Below are 22516 nucleotides of genomic sequence, written 5' to 3'. Positions count from 1 at the left end.
TAATGTGAAGCAGTAAAATCTACAGTTATTTATCATAAATGAAAAAGAGACGTACAGTAATAATATTATATTCGGTAAAAACTTACAACTAGACAATATTTACATCTTATTTACATAAAGCGTACATTAAACTTAACACTTATGTACATTTTTTGGACACCTAACTTAAATAACGTTCACCTCTGTATTCTAAGTGTACGGAGATGACTCGAGTACATAACATATATAATACAAGCATTAAATACGCGCAGACCGAGCGCCGCCTCGCTATCAATAATATCACTGGGTTGTACTCCCGACGAGCGGTCTACACGCGGTGGGGCTTCTTCTGAGGAGATACGATCTTCAGCATCGTCACGATCGGAGCCTCGAACGCCACGGAGATGACGAACGCCAGGAAGAACGATATCACCGCCAGGCCCAGGAACAACACGAACTGGACACGTGTCACAACATCATATAAAGATCTTACATATTAGAAACTTATTCTGTTTAGTGTTCGCCGGATTCCTTTTACGAGTAGCTTATAAATGTACTAATGGATTTATATACTGGCAACAGACAAAAAGTTCACCAGCAAATAACTGTAGACCAAAGGGATAAAGACTTCACCAAGTATTTTGATTTAATGAAAAAAAAATGTTATCAGAAACACAATCTAGATTCACTGATCATTGCTTATTTTTCTATGAGGAAACACTGGCACATTTTATTTGGCGGTACTTTCGAGAAAAAATTGCATTTAAATCAATTTGGTGATTATAAAAACAAATATGGAATTTTAGGACCCATTACGTGTTAGTAAGGAGGTGAGTGTCAGCTTGCGACATACCACGAGCAGTTCTCCCAGATGTATCGGGTGGGTGAGGTGCATGGCCACGTAGCGCAGGACCACGGGGTGCACGAGGTAGGCGCAGTACGTGACGCGGGAGAACGGATATAACACAGGGGATGACAGCAGCGGACGAACCCAACCTGGAGTTAACAAGTTTTTGGAGATCTTAAAAATATAATATCTATTATGTGGCCTAATAGGGTTGATGTATTCCAATCAATAGATATAACTTTTCTAACAGTTTTCTATCAGTGTAAAAACCAGTTTCAACTGGACATTTCATGGATTTCAGAGATAATCCATTCAGATGAAAATGTTTTTGGACTATCGATGATCGGCCTCACCTCCGTGTCCAGTGGAACAGGCGATGATGACCCAGCCCACACAGGCCGCCCACAGCGAGTGTGAGAGAGCGCTGAACACGGCCGCCGTCACGCCGGCCAGGCGAGCGCCGTGCAGGCCGAACACCAGCGACAGCAGCACGCCCGCGCACACCGCCCACCCCACACACCACCACACCTGAGCGGACGCACAGACACATATAGAGGACGAGCGATGACACACGGCTATACGACTAAATCATGTCACTAAAATAATGTTTCGTCATGCGTTTCAGTAACCACGGGGTTCAAGGTCCTAACACAGCTTTAAGAATTAATGATTTCGTATGGCTTCATGATATACCGGTTCTGACATGATCCGGACTTCAGGACAAACAGTTTATAATATACCCAAATAGATGTTGACTTTCAAAATAATAGTAACGACAAGTGTGAGAGCTTCGGTTCGGAACAATAAGTCAACGTTTCTTCTCATGTTATTTCGTAATTTCGTACTCACCCTACTCATGTTGATTTTCAAGTTAGTCTTGAACAGTATCCACCCCGTGGCGATGCCCACGAGGTAGGGTCCCAATCTCGTCCAGGGCTTGTCGTAGATCTTATCGAACTGCGTGAAGGGATCTTCTCCGTTGGGTACGTGCTGACTGCTGTACGACACGTAGCCCGTCGTGAACAGCGACGACACGAAGAAGACACTCGTCAGGATCGCTGACAGCTTGAAGTGACTGCAAGGAAAGCCAATGATAATGTGACGAAACGAAAATGTGCGGGTGCCGAGTCCATCGCGTTGCAGGGAGAGGAGCTTCGACAGTGCTTGGGACTTGCGACCCAGGTGTCCAAGCTCCTCTCTCTACAGTATGATAGGGTTTTCTGGGAAGTGTTTCAGTCACATTATTCATATAATAGTGAAACTGTATATTGACCTGGTCGCTAAGATAAGGAGGACGGCGCTGACTGCGTAGAACTGAGTGTCGTCGGACAGATACCAGCTCCACAACATGCACTGAAACAATTATATAGAAACATTAAATTTACGGCATTCCGTGTTACAGGATTAAGGGTTCCAACAGAAATATTGCTCTGTTAGAATGATTGTGTGTGAACCGATGTTGTTCCTTTCAAAAGATAATAGCAAACAAGTATTTGTGGTGGAAAAAAAACTACTTTTTATGTGCCTAAAATTGTCAAACCCACCATTTGTTCGACTGGGAAGAGCGTGTTGATGTAGAGTACATTGCGCCACCAGTAGCTGGGGCAGGTCTCGTGGTCGTGGGCGGGAGGCTCGAACACCGCGTTGTAGGCGAACCACTTCATGGTGACTTCTACCACTCCCAGCATGAACAGGTAGGGCGCGGTCAGTCTGGCGAAGGTTATACACACGTGAATGCTGTTTCATATATAATATCTTTGTATACAAGCAATAAGCTGTTCGCGAGCTAGTTCCGGTGGTTTTATTTCGGTTAACAACATTTTTTTCCGATAACATTTTCTGTTGTTTTTGGTGGTTTTATCGAAATTATAAGAACTTAATCAACCAAGCCATTCTAATACAAAAAGGTTTTGAGGAAGAGATCGCTCTTTAGCGACGAGGCCGCTGAGAATGTGCATTTGTAACATATATGATTCTTAAAGTTTCTAATTTAAGGAATATTATTATGTTTAGTGTTTCTGTTCCTTGACACTCACCTCGCAAATCTATAACCAATAAGTCCAAGGAACTGGAACAGGCCGGCGGTGATCTTCGGCCGGCCCTTCGTGAGGCGCTCCAGCTTACCTTTAGCGTTAGTACGGAAGTACAGGAACGAAAATAGGAGACCGCTGGAAAGAAATATTATAAGTGAGGTGTTATATAAAGTAACTAGAAGCCATACGAACAGTTAATGAAAATTATGGGAATAGCTTAAAGTTTTCTCAATAGATGGCGCTGTTTAGGATAAATTATTGTAACTGAAAATACTCTATTTACATGATTATGATAATAAATTATTTATTGTTTCGAATAGTGAATAAAATAGTGTCTTAATTTTTGAGGAATAAATAGATAGAATGACTTTCATATGATTCTTTACAATTCATACATTTCGAAAATGTGTCAAAATATTCGGAGCACGTATACATGTGTTTAATTCTCACCCGAGACAGAAAAACGTGTCGACGCTGTAGACAGCGCTCAGGATCAGTTGGAACCAAAAACTCTTCTCCAAGACGGCTCGTAAGGCTGTGTTGTCCGCGTACTGGACGGACGGAGAGGGCAATTAATATGACACGACGAAAACAATGAGGCAATGATTGTAAATAGCTCCCACCTTGAAGACCACGATGCAGGTGTGTCCGAATATGATCCACAGCATCGAGAAGGTCCTGAGGCCGTGCACGACGGGCACCGTGTCCGAGCCCACGCTCTGGTCGAAGATCTGAAGGATGTTGGCCTTCATGGAGAATGACAGCAGCAGCTCCGACCAGATACCTGGCGAATCCGATCAATCCGAAATATTAGTTTCATTAAAATGTACACTCGGGGAAGTCCCTGAAGATTCAATAAGTGTGTCGGCGCACGATACAAGAATGTAGCTCTCTTTAGATATCCATGTGAATATGCTAGGCAAAAGTTATTCGGGGACTCACTGAGTTTGAGCTCTTCGTCAGTGGAGGCGGTCTCGGCGGTGAGGCGCTCCTCAGAGTTGTTGGTGTTGATGGCGATGTTGTTGTTCACGTTGTACATCGACTTGCCTGACGGTACAGAAGAACAATACTAACAAACAAACAGCAGACAGACGCAGGAAACTTCCTATGTTACTGAGTATCCTTTTAGAGACAAATAAAATATTCGATATCGTGTTCCGTGATGACGGTTACAGAGTGATCGCAAAGTAAATATACGCGAGCTAAATCCAAATATAATGATTTTATATGTGTTGTTGGGGAAACTTGAAAAATAGAGGTCCGTTTACAAACGGCATAAATGAATAAAAATCAAAACTGGCGGTACTATATGGTATGTAGCCACCTTTGGACACGGTGATGGCGTCCAGTCCGTTCATGTTGAGCCTGAGGTCGGCGTGCCCGCTCTCGGCGGCGGCCATGTTGTTGACGCGTCTCCTGCGCGCGCGCACGTCGCTCGCTATCTTCATGTCGTAGGCCGTGGCCGCTATCAGGAGCGCGCCCACCACGCACGACACTCCACTGGATGGATTTTAGACGGAGGATGTTTAATTCAGTGAATTTAAGTTAGTTGTCCTGCTTTGTAAATAAACACTATATTTTTATGTTTTAATATATTTCATAATGTTTAAAGTGTAGCTGTGTGTCATTTTCCTCTGAGTCGATCCTTGACTAAGAACTTATATATCAAATTACTCATATATTCCTTGTTATATTCGACTGATCCTGTACACGAGTTACAATAATTATGACAGACATTCTATTCACCAGCCGTTGAATTATCTGACCTGGTTAAACTTAACCGTATAATGGGAGGCAGGTAGATGTAGGTGTCGCCTTGACCTCAACACTTAATGAATGTGGAGCTATAAATAGTTAATATCAATAAAAACAATTTGTTGATTGAGTTATCTCGATAGGGACAAGAAGCCTTTCACAATACATATTTTATGAACCATTCTTTAAGCTTATATTTTTAACAAAACGTTTTATAGATAAGACTACTTTGTCTGTGAGTATTATTTCTATTGTTTTTGATATATATTTTAGTGTGCAGACAGCGCATCATTTCTGTAATCTTCTAAACATGTTAAACCTCACAGCAGTATCTGGAAGGTGGGGTCTTCTATGTAGGAGTATCCTCCGAGCTGCGGAGAGCGCACGGCCACCACCTTGTGACGTAACAGCGGAGCGCGGACATTATCTACGAGTTGTCCTACTTGCTCACGGGAGCACGTGCGGGGTAAGCACAGACCCAGGTGGAGAGTACGTTTCTGGAATCAATTGTGTTGAGGGTACTTAATGTTATGTTATTTGCAATACATTCTAGAATAATTGGTGGCGTTATGACACAGGTACAATTAAGTACTGTACATTAAGTATAAGAGGCAAGTTTGTTTGTATAGCTATTATTAACATACAGTCTTGATTATCTCGGCGACGTCCGTGGAGACTGTCATCCTCACGTTGAAGAAGGCGGTGCTGAAGGGCGGTCCGTCTCCCGTCACCGACACGTCCTGGCGCCACTCGCTGAAGATCTGGGATCCACTGCCTAGGGAGGAACATAGACGATAAAGTGATGAGTATAATGAGTAGTAAACTTCCTTCTGGTGCTTTAAATTTAGAAAATAAGCAACCATTAAACGTCCTTCCTACACCTTCACAACGTGAGGGAAAATAAATAATGATGCCGCCCTTGTTACGGACTCGCTCTTATTGAAGACTAAAATGTAAGGAATTTTGGAAATTACTTGAACATTTTGTTAAAGTCAGATAAAGAAGTAAACATTATCGACAATTTTAGTTAAATATAAATAATGATCCATGAACGAGGTTTTACTTCGTCAGAAGTCGCTTCATATTATATTTAAAAAAAATATCAAATACATTGTTCTTATTATTTCTTATTGTTGATTAGTTTGCTGTTTAAACATTATTGAGCGTTAATCTTATTTTTATTAATCTCTCTATATGACGTGTCGTAGATCTAGTTTATTCAATGAGATTTTAACATTATTAATAACATTTTGCAATATATTACATTCTACAGTTGACGCTCTAATTCGGTTTGCACAAATCGCTCTCAGCACAGCCTTCGCCCACTTACCGACCGTATGTTACATAAACTTAAAAGGAACAAAGAGATCAACGGTTTGTTCCGCGACTTTAATAAAATAAATAAAATACAAGTAAATCGGAACCGCCTCGCTCTTATTTAAGTCAAATAGTTTATTTTGTTTGTTAGAAGTGATGAAAAGCTATGACGAAAGCGATGTCGCAAGATCATTGGCCACGGCCCACGTCCACCTCTGTCCTCTGACAGTTGAGACTCGTTTCATTCGTTTTGGATAACTTTTCCCTTAATGAATTAAATGAAATGATTTAACAGAAACAAGTCGTTGAGAAAAAACGGAGTTTCAATAACTGTTGAATGTTTATCTGTAATTAATTGAAGAATTTATTGAAAAAATACCTATTGTTGTATGTATGTAAACTTTGGAGATAATACTTTCCCCGCGGTTTCTTTCCCGTCTATAGTTTAAAATTACTTTCCTTCTATTGTAGATTGATTTAAAAATAATAACCAAAAGTTGACAGTTTTCGTCTAAACAATGCTGGCAGAATATGCGTCATAAATCATAATATACGCCTTAATGTATATATGAAGGCTATATTTGTTCAAGTCCATGAAAAAATAGAAGATGGAAATAAATAATGTAAAAAATAAGAAAAAGAAAATAATACTCTTGAATAAAAAGTCTGATCTTGTGTCGGGTTATTGACCTCACGTCAGTCTTAACTCTTATGGCATCTGGATTACATTGAACTGTTCAGTGTTTACCGCACTCCGCTCTTGGACGTTGGATGTTTTAAGATAAAACATTTTACAAGCGACTCATACACGATCCGTTTGACGAAAATAATATCATTAATATATATATTATATTTTATATTTCTAATACAATACATGGTGGTCAGATTCAGTCTAGATTTTTACTTAATGAAGGATTTGCTTTGGATATTCAGACCTTGAGAAGTGATTGTGGAAACCTAGCGTTTTAAAACGCTAAGTGCTGTCCTAATTATGTTAAATAAACACTTTTACAACTTCAAATAATATTCTCGTCTCAGTGACGACGGTTCCAAAGATCTTGAAAATTTTACCTCAATACGTAATATATTATACGTTACTTCCTGATAATTATCGTTATTGCTAGTAGACATTAATTAAATATCATAAAACTAATGAATATCTTAAATAAACGTAGAGTGTTGTTTGCTACAATCATCACCTTGCACCTTAGTTATTGATAGTAAACATTAAATATACAGTTTGTAAACACTATAAGTAATGAATTTAATTTGACAACGTAAGCAATTGTATCATTTATGTTTAAGGTATTTAAAGAAAGTGTCATCAAGTCCAGTAAAATGATAAGTAACGCGTAGTACCTTAAAGCTGCGTTTCTTTCGCGTGAGTTGTGAGAAGTTATATGAAGTACGTACTATTCTGTGTGGTGTGTGCGTGCTGCGTGCTGTGGTGCTGGTTGAGGATGCTGCACAGCTCGGCTGAGCCGGTCCAGTAGTTGTTACCCCAGTAGAACATGGACGTGTATCTGCCGCTGGAGTCCTCCACTGAAACAATCCGGATATATTTTAAGTATATTTTAAGCACACGATTCTTCTGGTCCAGGATAAAAAAAAAAATTGAAATATAAAACCGACATGTAGCGGAATTTACCTGATGCAGCCAGTAGGTATTAACTATTAATTCGTCGTCACCTCATTGAAATTGAAATACAGAATGTACTTCTGTAATGACTTTTGTTATTTTACTAATACGTAATAATAAGATTCATATAAACGAGGAGGTTTTATTAAATATTAAACAATTCTATGTTTGAATTTTTTCGATAACAAAAAACTAATAATATCTTTATAATTTGCAAACTTCATTACGTCAATATTTAATAAAAGATATATCCATTATGATATTAAATAAAACTTAGTCAAACCATCAGTTAAATGTTATCACGCCAGTTGTTAAGGTGAGGTCAACTGGAATGGCAAAGTTATTTTAAAGTAATCCTTCAATTTCGTTGAAACCCTTGAACTTTTCCCGGACATCGACCCGTCGTTTCCTTCCGCGAGGAAATAAGTTATTGATGGCTTGTAAATTACTTCCTCGACTATCACCCGTCACTTAAGAGCATTACGGTTTACTGGAATATGCTCTGTAAGCCGTGCTCGACCAGCGGAGACATCAATGAAGTTGTATGGAACACGGAAATGAGCATTATTATAGTGGTATTGTGAATTATCGAAACGTAAGAGGCTTTGTATGGCGCTAGGATTACTGAGCGTCTTTTATGGAGAATGAGTTTATTAAAGGTAATTCTCACTTTTATTATTGATTGATACGTGACAAGAACGAGACATTTTGTCTAAATTGATTGCAATCAAGTAATAATATGAATTGATGTTATTTAATTAGATATATATCAGTTGTAATTTTTTATTTCTAACTGCAACAAAATTCAGTGAAAACTTTCGTATATTTTATTTATTAATATAATTTTATTATCTATGTGAATCATTTTTGTGCGGGTAGCGGTGTCGATAGTTCACACAATGTCAAATTCAAATTCCCGTTATATCTGTCACAGAGCCTGCTATAATTTTGATCAATGACTTCTAGTTTATATTTAAGACTTTAAATGAGGACATTCAAGGAGGTCGTAAAGCCTACCGCCTCTCTATATTTATCATAAATAATATTTTTGTCTTATACTATGTAGGTGAAAGTATATAATATATATATACACGCGAAAATTTTAGGTATCGTTATACATCTGTCATTAAAATCTTATATATTTTCAACTAACTGTAACGTGCCATGACCGTTTCGTGTTCATACATCCATGAAGAAAAAAAAATATAAATCTTTTGTAATATACAAACATTAATTAAAATTTTGATTGATGTCCTCTGCGAGTTTTTTGACATATTAATCATATATATGTTAAGCTGTCAAATCAAATTCCTGAACTGTGTAGTCTAACCTTACGTTTGATAATCTCTGATAATATCAGTGATAATCGTGTTTGTTTCATGGTCAATAATGAATCTACTGGCTGTCAAATATAGTAGGTCATGGGAATACTAAGTTTCTGTCCTGGCTTCGAACACGAGATCTCTAATGCGTTCTGTTTGCTCACCCTAAGTTTGCAATGTCACATTACATACAGACGGTCAACTGTTTTTCGTTTAGCATTAACTAGGTTATTGAAAAAGAAACAGGAGACGCTCCGTATGTAGTAAGCCGATGGCGACATGTGCTAAGCAAATTATATAAAAGCTGTTCTTGCATATAGTAAGTGAAGCTTTAATTAATAAAAAAAATTCTTATAAAATACAGTCTTAAAACAGGTGATCATTATAGTTTGGTGATAATATTACTTAGCTTCCTGCTTTTAAAGATGGCGGCCTCCAGCGGTGAATTAAGGTTGATAACGACGCTTAAAGGTAACGGAATTATAAACTCAAACAGAAATTTCATATTATTAAATTTGCAATATAATAGTACTGAAAGATATTAAGATATTTAAGATAAGTAGGTAAAATATTAAGATAGTTTTTAATTATTTATCTTTGTTTCTACATTGAAGTTAGGTCCAATAGTTTTTAATTTATTTATCTTTTTTTCTACATTGAAGTTAGGTCCAAGGCAACCGAGAGTATCATTGTAAAATTATTGTACCTATATTATATCCTCACTGTAATAGTCCCGTCTTAGAATTAAGACAACTCACGTTACAAATTTGTAATCAGCGAGAATCCATCGCAATACGTCATTACAACGTATTGCGCAAGCGGTCGCGTCGGTTCAAACCTAAAGGATTCGCATTAAAACTATTTTTAATATATTAATATTTAACCACGTTTCGTTTACTTTTGTTGTGTTTAATTGTTTAAGTAAATTAACATCCGTCACCGAGGTGAATGTGTCTTGTATTTAATCAAAAAAAATAAATATTGTTTTTTAAAATATTTTCGTCGTTTTTAATATATGTTCTGTCTTTTACACAATATTTTTTATCTGTGTAACTTAGAAAACTGTGTAACTTAGAAAAACACAGGCATGCTCCTTGAATATTGTAGTTTTATTGTTATTGCTTATAAAATTATAAAAAAAATGTAAATAACCCCATCGTTTTTATTGTCACGTCGCAATTGCTATGACAAGCTCAGTGCACTCAATTGATTAATCATATTGACGCGTCAAAAAGGTTTACATCATTTTGGAAAAGAACTGATACTCTCCGATATTAACAACATAGCTAAGAACCATCGCAAGAAAGCTGACTTGCAAATGAAAAAACCGCATCGAAATTTTACTATTCATTTGAGAGATACAATGCCACAGACAGACTCACACACATCAACGTCAAGCTTGCACCAGTTGCATATAAAAACATAAGCCATCAAATGACACGCGTTATTCATTGATTCACATTTGTGTAATCAGATTTTCTGTTTTGTAGTTCACAAAGATCGATTTTCTTTAGTTTATTATTTTCACACAAGTTCTCTTACTAAAGGAAAAATATTCTTTTCAAAAATTCTATATAAACTGTTCGTTTTAAACTTTATTTTATATATTTCGTTTATGTACAATATTTAAGCAAATTATCTCTTCTAATAGTAATGAATGAAGTGTTTTTTCATATCATACTACACATATTTTACATTAAGACGTTGGTAGTTTTTGTTTTCAACATATTTTATATATTTTTTTGTCTTAACAATATTCTTTATTAAAGTTCTTTTGTTAAGGAAAGTATGCTCTTGTTATATTGAGAGAGCACTCGTTATCTCGTGAGCAATCGTATGAATGGCATCAAGGAAGTACACTCTAATCACAAGCTCTTACTTGGCCCGGTAACCCTCAAGTCTGTTAGTGTTTGCAAATATAATCTAAAAATAAGTAGAGTAAGCAACGCCCGCGGGTCGCATCCTAATGTCACATTGCTAGTCACCGGTGGTAATGTTGGGAAACGATCGCCGTTCTGTCTTTCTCAATTGTATTAAAATGTTCATTGATATAGCCAACGATAATGTTGTGGTAATATTATATTATATATGAACCTTCCTATTAAATTCTTTTATAAATCATTTTGGCTACACAGTGTCGTTGTTTTAATACAGAGTTTGTAAGTTTCCAGATTCCGACATTTGTTTAAAATAATAAAATGTAGAACTATTGTTTTTTTTATTTTTTGTCTGTTACCAAAATATTTTTTTTTTTCGTTATATTAATTTAATGTTATATTTCCATGTCACTGTTAGTTTGTGAACGTTAAATGTAATAAATGCTACTCTTCGTCACACGATGAAGAGTGACCAGTGATGACATTTCTTTGACACTGACATTTAATGCACATAAAGACGTGTAGTGCATGTCTCAGAACAGATTATACTATATTTAAAATTCACATACTGTTACAGAATTAAAATTATCAAAGACACAAAACACCTTATTTCTTTAAAGTTAATTTTTTACCAAGGGTTCGATCATATGCGATTATTTACGCACTCTTTTCTCTGTTTTATTTGTTGTTGCACATAAACAAATCGAATCTCTTTTTAAAGAATATTTTATATATACAGACGTATCCAGTTACTTCTAAATACAGTGTGGTGTTGCATAGCTACGACACGTACACACCGTACTGAGAAATATTACGTGAGACTTTTGTTCGGATCATCATAGGCTTTATTGTTATAGTGATAGAGAGCAATTTTGCAATAGCCACGTGCGTGTTGTAGCTCAACATTGAACGACCTTTTGAGGTATGCTAATGGGTTTGTGAAAGTAATTTTGAAATAACAGTTTTTGTTAAATCTGGATGTATTTAAACTTTAAAAGTACAGTTTGAATCAAGAAAATATTGACAAAATTTTCAAATTATAATCATTTATAATGTAAAAATATTTAAAAGTATAAAAAACTTGTGTTTAAGATATTTTTATAATTCAACCTTCACTTTATACTTCCGTATATGAAAACGAAATTTTTATATTATAATTTATAAATTGTACAAAGGAGTATTATTATGGAACATATACTAGGTGTAATGTGTACGAAACGATTTAAAATAAACTCCTTTGCTATTTCACGGACCACGTCTGCTTAATATAATGTAACTGAACTTGACCCCAACTTTCACCGTTTCGAAGTAACGTGACGAGGGTTTTTTCGTGTTAAATAACAACAATTTTAAGTTTCCGTTTTGAGACTAATTTATAATTTTTGTAGTTATTTTCATATAAAAATAATTTGACACCAAAATTTTCAACTACGAAACAGACAAGTTTCAAATACAACGTTTGAGTAATTGAAATATTATGTATGTTAAAATATTGTTTATGTTCCAGCAACAGCAATATTTCATGTTGTAGGTAATTAAGCAATTAATTCATATTTACGTAACTATAAAATATAATAGAATTAAACGCACACGCACATTGAAACATCGTTATATAAGATTTCATTAATTTTTGTTTGGTTTGCACTTGTATATGTAATGCATTTGCAAAAAGATTAGGAACAGATGCTTGTAAACAGACTCAAAAATACAATTATCAAAGAAATACGAGATATATAAATTAAATTGTCTACAACAGCATAAGCAAGGTTTTTTTATTTATAGTTATATTTTATTAAATACATTATCTATAAGAAATCTTTCCTAGCACAGAATTTTTTCTATTGCCACTATTCTTGGTTATATGTTTTTTTCGGACTTTGACGTTTAGTACAAAATGATGTATCTGAATGACATATGTCTAAATGTGTAAGACAAACATTTTCAGGATTCTTTATGGTATTACAAATTGCAATAATGAACCCTTTATGATTTATTTGTGCTTTTAAAATACAATGCAATTAGGATTATTTTGATTAAAATAACGAGTTAATTATTTATGTCATGGCTAAACCAGTACAGATTAAATAGAAAATTATGACTGACCTTAAGAAAAGTGTAATTTAAAACAAGAGCCAAAGAAAAATATTTCTTTCAATTTACCAATGATTTGAATATTTGATGAATTATTGTAAGGGGTGACAATTTATTACATCAATTTGAATGCGTCTTTCCAATAATATAAATGTCTAATAGACGATAAAATATGTATATATAGATTGGAGTGCTAATTTTATTTAAGCATGGTAAAGTCAATAAAAAAATTCTTCAAATACAAAAGCTATTGCGAATTAAAACCTGTTTTTATAAAGGCATCATGTTTATCAAAATTAACGAGGAAGAAAACGGAAAATGCGCGTCGAGGAACTTGTGATATATTAATAACACCTTGAATTATTTATGACCTGTGTACGAAAGGATGTTTTTTTGGATAAAAAATGAATATTTGACTTCCGCGTGAGCTTCAATTACCAGTCATATATTATTGTCCTCTAAGATATGTCAACGAAACAGTCTTACTATCAATGCTTACATTGACAAAATAAAATTGATCATAGTAATTAGGACAAACAAATATTTTAAGGTTTTTTCGTTTCCTATTGACTAAACTGATTTCAAACTATTGTCTAAATATCAAAGTGAATAAGATATACTTCATATATGAGAGTTATAATGAAAGTTATAACGTCTTTAATACCAAATCCCTTTTTTGTTGGTAACTCTGCTAATGTTGCCTGCTTTCCATTTTGACACTTCATTAATCTAACAAACACATGTCATTTTAAATTATATTGGGTTGATAATAGTGTTGAATAAATAACAAAACACAGATTATAAATACGCATATTTAGTCTTTATCTAATATTTAATAGAAATCGGCATATATCTAGTTTTCAAAACCATCGACATGGGAAGTTATGAAAAAAGGCATAAATAATATTTTATCGCTTTTTTCATAACTTCATCTTTGACTTTATGAAGAATTATCATAATTAAGAGTTTCCCGCTGGCCGAAATTAAATAAGTATACTAATATATTGTGATTAAAAACATAAATATATCAAAGTAGTACTGTAAATATGATTTATCTGTGGTAACAAGTGTCAAACGGGTTTGGTTATGGTTTTTGAATATTTTACGTCGCAATTCCAAAATATTGTGTAAAAATTGAGTTTCGCTTTGATTATACATTTATATAATACAGTTGTGAAAATAAATATTTCGAAACGCAGAGAGTATTTGAATTTATTATTCTAAAAGGAAATATAATGAATATATATATTATGGTTAGTATTCAAATGAGAATTTTTAAACATCTTCAACGACACACACTTTCTAAAATTCCTTTATGTTTGCGACCTTTGTGTTTAAACATGATTGTTATTTAAAAATATATTCCTATCATGACAATCACTGAACGTTTGCACTAACATGAAATGGTTTCGTTATTAATTATAAGAAATAAACATTAATTTGAACAACTTGTTGACTTTATTTCTTTATGCTTTTAATCTCGTAACCAATATTAGTATAATAGGAAATTTTAATATTTACTTGCGAACGATGTATAATTGGATTAAAAAGTTTCTCTAATAAATTATTCATTCAAATACTTTGAACAAAAACGACGTTGGAGAAATTAAGATTTCTAGACATTTATATATAGATACAATAATATAAACTTCAAAATATAATCACAAGCCAGCCCTTGGCCGTGATTAATGCCACGGCTAAGTTCGACAGATTACGAAATATTGAAGACGGAGATGTTACATGTATGATGGACGAAAATTTTGAAATCTTTTTGGTTTAATTTGCCAAAATGTTATTATTTTTTGACATCTCAGGGCGCTGTTCAATCAGATGAATTTTATATAAGACACACAATAAACGATTGAAGTGTTAATTTGTTTATAATCTCGCGGTATTTCAACACCAATAACATTAATATAAATGGTAATGTTGAAGTTTATTGATATGTCACATATCCTTTATTAAATTTTAAACATGTTTTAATTCATTATTATCGGTTTTATATGGTCTTCAGATTTTTGTCATCAATATGCCAAATGCCAAATGTAACAGCGGTTGAAAATTATTTGTCAGCGAATTTATGTTTGGTCATGACTCATACGGTGTGTGATAAATTGAACCCATTTATATAAACCTTCGTTAGTAATTATTTTTGTCCAGAAATTATTTGTGCTTATCATGACAATTACATGCTTCTGTCAACATTGTTGAGGTTATACGATTTAAAAAAATATACTAGGTATTTATTAGGTTTTATGTGAAAAGGTGGAACTAGAACAGAATGTGCTCAAATATAATGTTAAAAACGTATTACTGAGATTCTGAATTTGATTACTAAAACATTATTTGAGAAGTATATGTTACCTATGATATACATTGATTTATCCTTAAGGTCATTTCCATGCATAGTTTTCGTGTCAATACGATTAATTTGCTCATATAATAGTAAAAGCGATTATACTTCGCGCGAATCGACGCCATCTTACGCAATCATCTTGCATCTCTTTTCCTCTCGTCCGTTATTAATATTCACGCCTCACTCGCCTTTGACCGCTTTAGCGGGTTACTTTCTTATTAAAATTACGACACCAAGTGCCATCTCATGCAGAAATCAAGTTTTTTTAAAGATTGTGGCAATGGCAAAGAAACCAGACGAGAAACTACGAATAGTGGATGTGATATATCATATGGGGATCTCGTGTTATAGTTGCTGTTTGGAATATATTTTTTTAATACGAAATAGTAATTGACAATTTTCCTATCCAAAACAAACTGCATCCAAATGATACACAAACACAACAAATCATTGGGTTACTAGCTTTTGGAAATTAATAAAAACTATAATGAACTATACTATAATATAATAAATGTATTTGTATGATTTTAATACTATATTTTGACTCATATTTCATAATGGTGCAGCGGTAATTGTGTCGTGAGTTAAGAGCACACGTTGCGTGTTGTTTTCCGGTCGTAGTCGGAGGCAACCATCTGACCCGGTCACCCACATCGGGGATACGACATCTTAGATCATCTTCATCTTTTAGTCTACTAAGATTTATCTTCACCCTTCGATAATAATTGTTAACTGATGGTCTTGTTAGTTCTGAAGTTAAATACCGAATGTCTTAGCGGTAATTTATTTTGTGTATAAACTGGTATTTTATAAGAAAATAATAATTACTTGCAAATTTGCAAAGATATTATTTTACTTTTCATAAGAATACCCTTGCAAGATATAATCACATATTAAAGTCTTTTTTTACATTCGACCCGGTGGTTGATGTGTGAGCGAAGGTCCGACACACTCGTCTTTTTTTTTACACGACTGTAATTTATAGTGCAATAAGAATATTTGCATATTGGGAAATGTATACGTTGATTCATTGTCTTTAAAAGGTCAAGGAGAGATATTTTAATGTACACCTACCATTATATAATAAACCAGGTGACTAATGTAAATAATGACATTATTGAGGACAAAATATAAGATTTCAAAACGATAATTTGCATGCATATTGCCAACGTCATACTAAAGTGAAAAGAGGTTCGGTTTCCGTGTTCATAAACAAATAAGATTAAATAAACAATGCAGCTAAAAAAATAATTAAATAACATTTATTACAAATAAAGAGTCAATAAGATTGTTTAAAGTACTCAAAACTTCATTCCTTGAAATTAAACACCAAGACTCATTCTACGATACTTCCGTTCAGATAACTGTGACTACCAAACGTCTAGCAAACGATTAAATCCGCCGAAATCTATAATAATGCCATTAAATATGTAATTGGGATATTAATCATTACTACATCTTGGAAATCTCCGTTACCTAACTTAGTTTTGGGTAATTTCTTTACGTAAAGCGGCCCACGCCGGAGACCGGTTGCGAGTTGTGTAAATTCTTGGATATTATGACGTAGTTATGTCTCAGATGGTAAATGTTAGTGGAGCATCTCTTTGTTTTTGATATAATTTGATACGAAATATGCGGGGAAGGCAGTTAGGCTTGCATTGCGACAGGCGAACAGGTGGTATTAATAATTGAAATCTGTTTGGCAAGAAGAGCGGGTAGGCTGTGAAATAAATAAATGTTAGGCATTCCCCTGTATCTTTAAATAATTAATTTCTTGCGAAGCCGACTTGATCTACACGTAAGTGGCGTCTCGATTGACTTTATGATTATTACACCAGAATTTTGTAATTATTAACAGCGGTTACATAACACAGGTGAGTGATATCTCGTCGGACGCGATTTGTTAAACGTGCTGTAAAAATACATAATACCCCTTGTAATTTAGTGAAGGGGAAAACATTTTTCTTGTTCGAATCAATTTCTTGATGAAACAAACACTTAAACAATAGACGCAGGGCGTTTGGAGATATATTTAAATACATGCAAGTAACATTAGCGTCTTATTATCTACAGTATTTAATGCTGTTCGAGTGTTTGTAGACGTTCCCACGTGCTCTATACGTGACACGCACAGGCGGCTACACTAATAGCTGTATATTGTTTTTATATTAATTGATAATTCACGTTAATAGTTGACGTAATGTTGTAAACGTGATCAGAGAACTGACAAATTATTAATAAAGAATTTTTTCTATGTATAACATAGAGTATAAAATTAATTGTCAGTTGTTTAATATATAATGCGTACGTGTGACAGTCGGTACTCGTGTTAGGCACGAGCTAAAATGGAAAGTGAAAATATGAGTCTGACATCCTGTCGCGCGAGGTTGCAACACCTAACCTAGGCCTACTAGCGAAATAAAACTGCTCTGGACTGAAATTTACTTATATATACGGGAGAAAATCGAGTCTTTCGTGTTTAGTTCCGGAGAAACTTAGATACGTTCGGGAATTAAGTAATTTTAGAACTTAAATTTGGATTGCCACATCTTGAGATCAAAGTGAGTTTTCTTTCAGCTTGACACTCGTAATCATGTTACTGTCGTGACTTACTTTAATAAAATCGTTCGCAATAAATTCACAATGTTTGTGACATGGAATAAAAAGACAAAAATATGTGAATAAATTTAGATATTGTTTACAGCTTCTAAATATGTTTTATAAGACGATATTCGTGATAGCAAGAGGACATCTCTCTGCTGTCGAGTGAGCCGAGTCCAGCTGGTCTCCAATTAAAGTTTCCTAACATGAAGCCCAGTTGGGAGGAGTGAGTTGCAAATGTTATAATTTCCTAACAGATACTTCCTTTTCCCGGTATGCGGTCGGTAAAAGTTCGCTTGAGTTGGGACATACGTTACTACACATAGTGGGACAGTAAAAGTGCCGGCTGCAAATTTTTTCGTAACAAAATATACAGCGACGCGTATTTTAAATGATTAAAATGTTATTGAACTACAAAATAAATATTTTTCGCGAATCACCTTGAGGATTTCAAATTTTATAATTCGTTATTAATATTGTTTACTTAAAGACGATATGGGAGTGTCTCCAAAAAAAATCATCCGTGTGAGTTGATGTCAACAAAAAAAACGTGATTTATTTGTGTGATATCATAAAATTAAAGCTTTATTTTAGATAATATTTATTGGATTTGGTTATTGAAACTATTTCCGCGTACGATTCAGATGATAATGTCATCTGTGTGAATAATTTCCCGTCAGGTGAGGGTGTGGCGACACGAGCATGAGCATGTTACTAACACCAAACAGTAAGGAAGTCTAAGCACCGGGCACTCTTACCAAGAAATTGCATCTGAATTCTGAGGATATTTACAACTTGCATAGTCGCGTCTTATACTCCTGAGTGTATTTAAAAAAATTAAGAAAAAAATACTTCAAAAGGAGCTAAACCGATGGAAGCTGATGCATAAAGAAGTATGTCTAGATAAAAGCGTGGGTGCGGTTCTTGAAACAAAAATATGCATTTCCTATATTTCGATATCACAAGGAATGACAGAATTGGTGAGTGGAAGCTGTTATCATGATTTGGTGCGAGGGCGCTGCGTGTTAATGGACACGGCGCTAGCAATCGTGACGCCATTAGGTTTTGACAATGAGAAACGAGCTCACCAAAAAGAAAAAAATATATTACACAATACATAATTTCAATCGACGTAATATTTCTATGCACGTAATAATGTTGACAAATATTTGTTATGTGTTATAACCTTGGATTAAAAAGTGGCACGACACATATTGACCGGACTACGCAGTTAATGTTTGTTAAATATTGGCATGTAATATATTACTGGCATGGTGTTCAGTAAACCCATTAAAACAACCCCTCTGTGCATATACGATACGAAACGATAACATTTAAAACTATTATTAAAAATTCTTCAGCGTTCGTCTCATCAAACATGGAGTGCACATGTTTGTAGTAATTCAGTAATTCCATGTTTGTGAAACTTTATCTTGATATCAATAAAGATTCCACACTCAACACGGACATTGTAAACGAGAGCAAACAGTTTGAAAGTCGCCTAAAAGTTTTGAATTTAAATTGCTACGTATACTTTTTACTTATGAAATGTTATCGCGGAGTTATCAGGAACATTATCCATACTCTCACACTATTCTGATTACCTTATGGTACTGGTCATTGCCAACATTTTTTTTCACGTTTTTTCATTGTCGCAAACTTTCAGTATTATCTTTTTATTTTTCTTTAGGAGTATTAAGATGTGGTATTAATATTATGTGATCAAGAAACGTCTGACGGTGGTTAAGATTGCTTTGTGGTCTTCGACGCTTCCTATTTGACTATTTTCATTCATATATTTTTGTCTCTCATGACTATTGCACAGTAGGCTTATGAATAAAAACTTGAGAATGTTTTCAATAAAGCCTACGATGAAAATACACAGTTAAATGAGCTTTGAGCAATTATATCCGCTCGAGTGAGGCTCAACTTGAAATACCTGTTCATATTTTAAAAGAATGTCTGAAAAAAATTGTAAATTCCTCTGTTAGTAAACGATGATTTAAATATTTGTAAATCCTCATACTCAAAGTCAGGAATGAATCATGTTTTCGGGTCGTTTACGTCTTTTCGCTAAGCGTGTATATTTTTCGTCACAGTCTATTTCGCAGCAACGCTATTTGTTTATGTTTAGGTTGTAAATAATAATTATAAAAAAATATTGAGAAAATATAGAAATTTGTAACCAAGGTCCATTGAAGTAATATTGACAGTTCGTTATAATAAGATCCAGTTCGTTATTACACGAAGTGTTGTCTTTTGTACGCCGACACTCCGTTTATAGGTTATGGAACTTCCCTTAAATATTAAGCTACTTTATAAAGAAAACTTACTTCAAGTTATAGACAGTGAAAATTTGCTTTTTTTTTTAAATTATGGCAAGCAGTTATAACCATACATGATAAGGATAAGGCTGAAAATTCCCTTATAAACAGGGAGAGGTTTTTGTATCTAAACAATTATTTTCATAATTTTTTTTTAGATTTACTTTTATTTCTAAGTAGTAGTTTCTAGGTAGTTATCATATAGATATATGTTACAGTAGGAAAATCTTCATAGGCCTCGTTTTCACAACATATTTCTAAGTAGTATCTCACGATAGATCTATAGACTCTGGTTTTATTTTTAACGCAAAGTTCTCACCCGATGTTTGCGCTAAATATAATAAAGACAAATATCTGGCGGTACGAACATACATATATGTCATTAGTAAACATACGACAGACATTTTTGAAGGTATTTCGATGTAGTTATGTATAATATGGCTGGGAGTCTCGATTGCGTTAACAAAAAAACAACTAAAGCTCTATACATAACGTACAGGGTCTTTCATATTCCTTTAGACATTTTTGTTTGCCGCAACACGAAGTTTCCACACGTTTTTTTACATAATGTTGACAGTTTTTTTTTGCGAAAACTTAATGTGTTAACGAGAGATAAAAAGTATGTGGATGTTTCTTTATTTTACGTCACTGGTTGATAAATGAATCGATATTTGTAATGTTGAATAACAATAATTAATAGAATAGTTAAAGCTATATTAAACCCTGCGGTACACTTTAACAACTGTCTGACGAGTTATGTTAACGCCTTCGTGAAAGGGAGAGTCGCTTAGTCAATTCTGTTGTGAAATTGCACATGTGCGCCCGCGATTTTGAGCAAAAAAATGTGTAACTTTTTTGACTACTATATGTATAAAAAGTTTGAGTTTTTTTTAAATTCCTTTGATCGGTTGGCAGATAAAGCGTATTGGTTTTCTAAAGCATTATGCTGTATTCGTGAAAACAGACGAAATTTATGTAATGGTATTCCAATGTGCCGCTTACGTAAAACGGCAAATCTCTCAACAACCGACTGAAGCCAGTTCTCTACTGTTGTATATAATAATACTAATAATAATAATAATCTTATCATTAATGAGAAACAGCAGTGAGGTTATTAGAAATTAAGAACTTACTTTTCAAAGCCCAGAGCCGTCTCTCTTGTAGTCCTTGAACGTACTCCTGTAAATTCTTCCTACAGTCTCCTGTCACAGAATTTTTGAGTTTATCCCACTGCTGCATCAGAATTTCGCTATCCAAAATTCGCAACATGCTCTCGAGGCCCAGCATCACCGTGTCGTTTAGACCCGCAGGCTGTATTTTCGGTTCGACAGTCTCTACTACATGTCGGACGGGGATCGTAGTTTTGACCACGGCGTTCGGTTTAATTGTCGTTATTTCCATTGGTTTCGTCGTTTTAACTATATGTTGTACGTTGTGCGACTTCTCCGTACTTGACACTCTCTTCTCCGTCTCGACATCGCCAAAGACCTCAGAGAACGTGAGGCCGTCGTCATCAGCGAATAAGTCAAAATTGTCGGCCGTCGTTTTTTCCGTCTTGGTCAGATGCGGCACGGCGATCCTGGAGCCGATGAGATCCGAGGCCAGGTCGTCGTCCAGTCCACCTTTGCCGGATGCTTTTTTTATATTCTGGAAAGCGTCTATCAGAGCGCTTCTTAATTTCTCTTCTCGTGCACTCTCCCTAGTATCGGGTTCGGGGGTGACACCAAAAACATGGGCTGTAAAAACTAAAAAAATTAACACACGATACATTTTTATTTCAATCACAGGCACATGCTTGTCTAAAGTTTTTTTTTAAAGCACGATTAAGGCTCGATAATGTAAGAGTCAAAGGTGCTCTCGCGACGGCATAGTCGATATGACTGAGACGGTGGCCAGGCGGTGCCTATGACATAATGTGGTTACGAGGTACGATCGACGGTCACTTTCACTGTCGAGCTCGACGGGCCGCGGTCGACTCACGGGACGGGACGGAGCCAGGTGCCGAGCTCGCATCCTTTCAAGGAAGATGCAGCATAGCCTTGGACTTTATACGTTTTAATATTAATGATTTCTACCAACATCCTTCAGTGACTCTAATTATTATTTTCTCGTTGAATCAACGTCATGTTGGAGTTTGGCCACTGAAATTTACTTTTAAAATTTTGATCATAAGATAAATAGATTAAATACAACTCGCGTGTGTTGGTTTGTTAACTGACATTGGCTTAAATCAGTTATCGTTACTGTGAACTTAATAATATTGCAAGTAACATTATAAATCCTATTAAGTACATACAATAATTACAACACTGGAGACTGACTATTATATTGCTATTAACTGATTCTCAGACAGAGTCGTGTGTTACAAAGTAAAA

At 34.7% G+C, this 22516-nt stretch overlaps 1 protein-coding gene across 1 annotated transcript; it reads right to left on the bottom strand.

Annotated features, from left to right (window-relative positions):
- Window positions 1–52: 52 nt before the first annotated feature.
- LOC116775846 (O-acyltransferase like protein-like) lies at window positions 53–22200 on the bottom strand. The gene is made up of 15 exons (XM_061527111.1): window positions 21275–22200; window positions 7345–7473; window positions 5259–5389; window positions 4939–5111; window positions 4184–4359; window positions 3802–3906; window positions 3483–3643; window positions 3310–3410; window positions 2863–2994; window positions 2371–2536; window positions 2100–2179; window positions 1676–1901; window positions 1180–1354; window positions 833–975; window positions 53–436 (listed from the first exon to the last, which is right to left on the bottom strand). The coding sequence occupies exons 1-15, from the start codon at window positions 21909–21911 to the stop codon at window positions 308–310; spliced, it is 2664 nt and encodes an 887-aa protein (XP_061383095.1). The 5' UTR covers window positions 21912–22200; the 3' UTR covers window positions 53–307.
- Between the last annotated feature and the right edge of the window lie 316 nt (window positions 22201–22516).

The sequence above is a fragment of the Danaus plexippus genome, assembly GCF_018135715.1.
Source record: "Danaus plexippus chromosome 3 unlocalized genomic scaffold, MEX_DaPlex mxdp_34, whole genome shotgun sequence".
Taxonomy (NCBI): domain Eukaryota; kingdom Metazoa; phylum Arthropoda; class Insecta; order Lepidoptera; family Nymphalidae; genus Danaus; species Danaus plexippus.
Note: the sequence above shows the minus strand (reverse complement) of the source record. Positions and strands in the feature narration are given on the sequence as shown.

Bases quoted from the DNA above. Each gene is read 5' to 3' on its own strand.
- LOC116775846 (XM_061527111.1), bottom strand. From the start codon at position 21,911: ATGTATCGTGTGTTAATTTTTTTAGTTTTTACAGCCCATGTTTTTGGT. The intron at 1,902-2,099 runs GTCAATATACAG...CTTTCCTTGCAG, and splicing joins CTCCTTATCTTAGCGACCAG to TCACTTCAAGCTGTCAGCGA. The intron at 976-1,179 runs GTGAGGCCGATC...TGTTAACTCCAG, and splicing joins CTGTTCCACTGGACACGGAG to GTTGGGTTCGTCCGCTGCTG.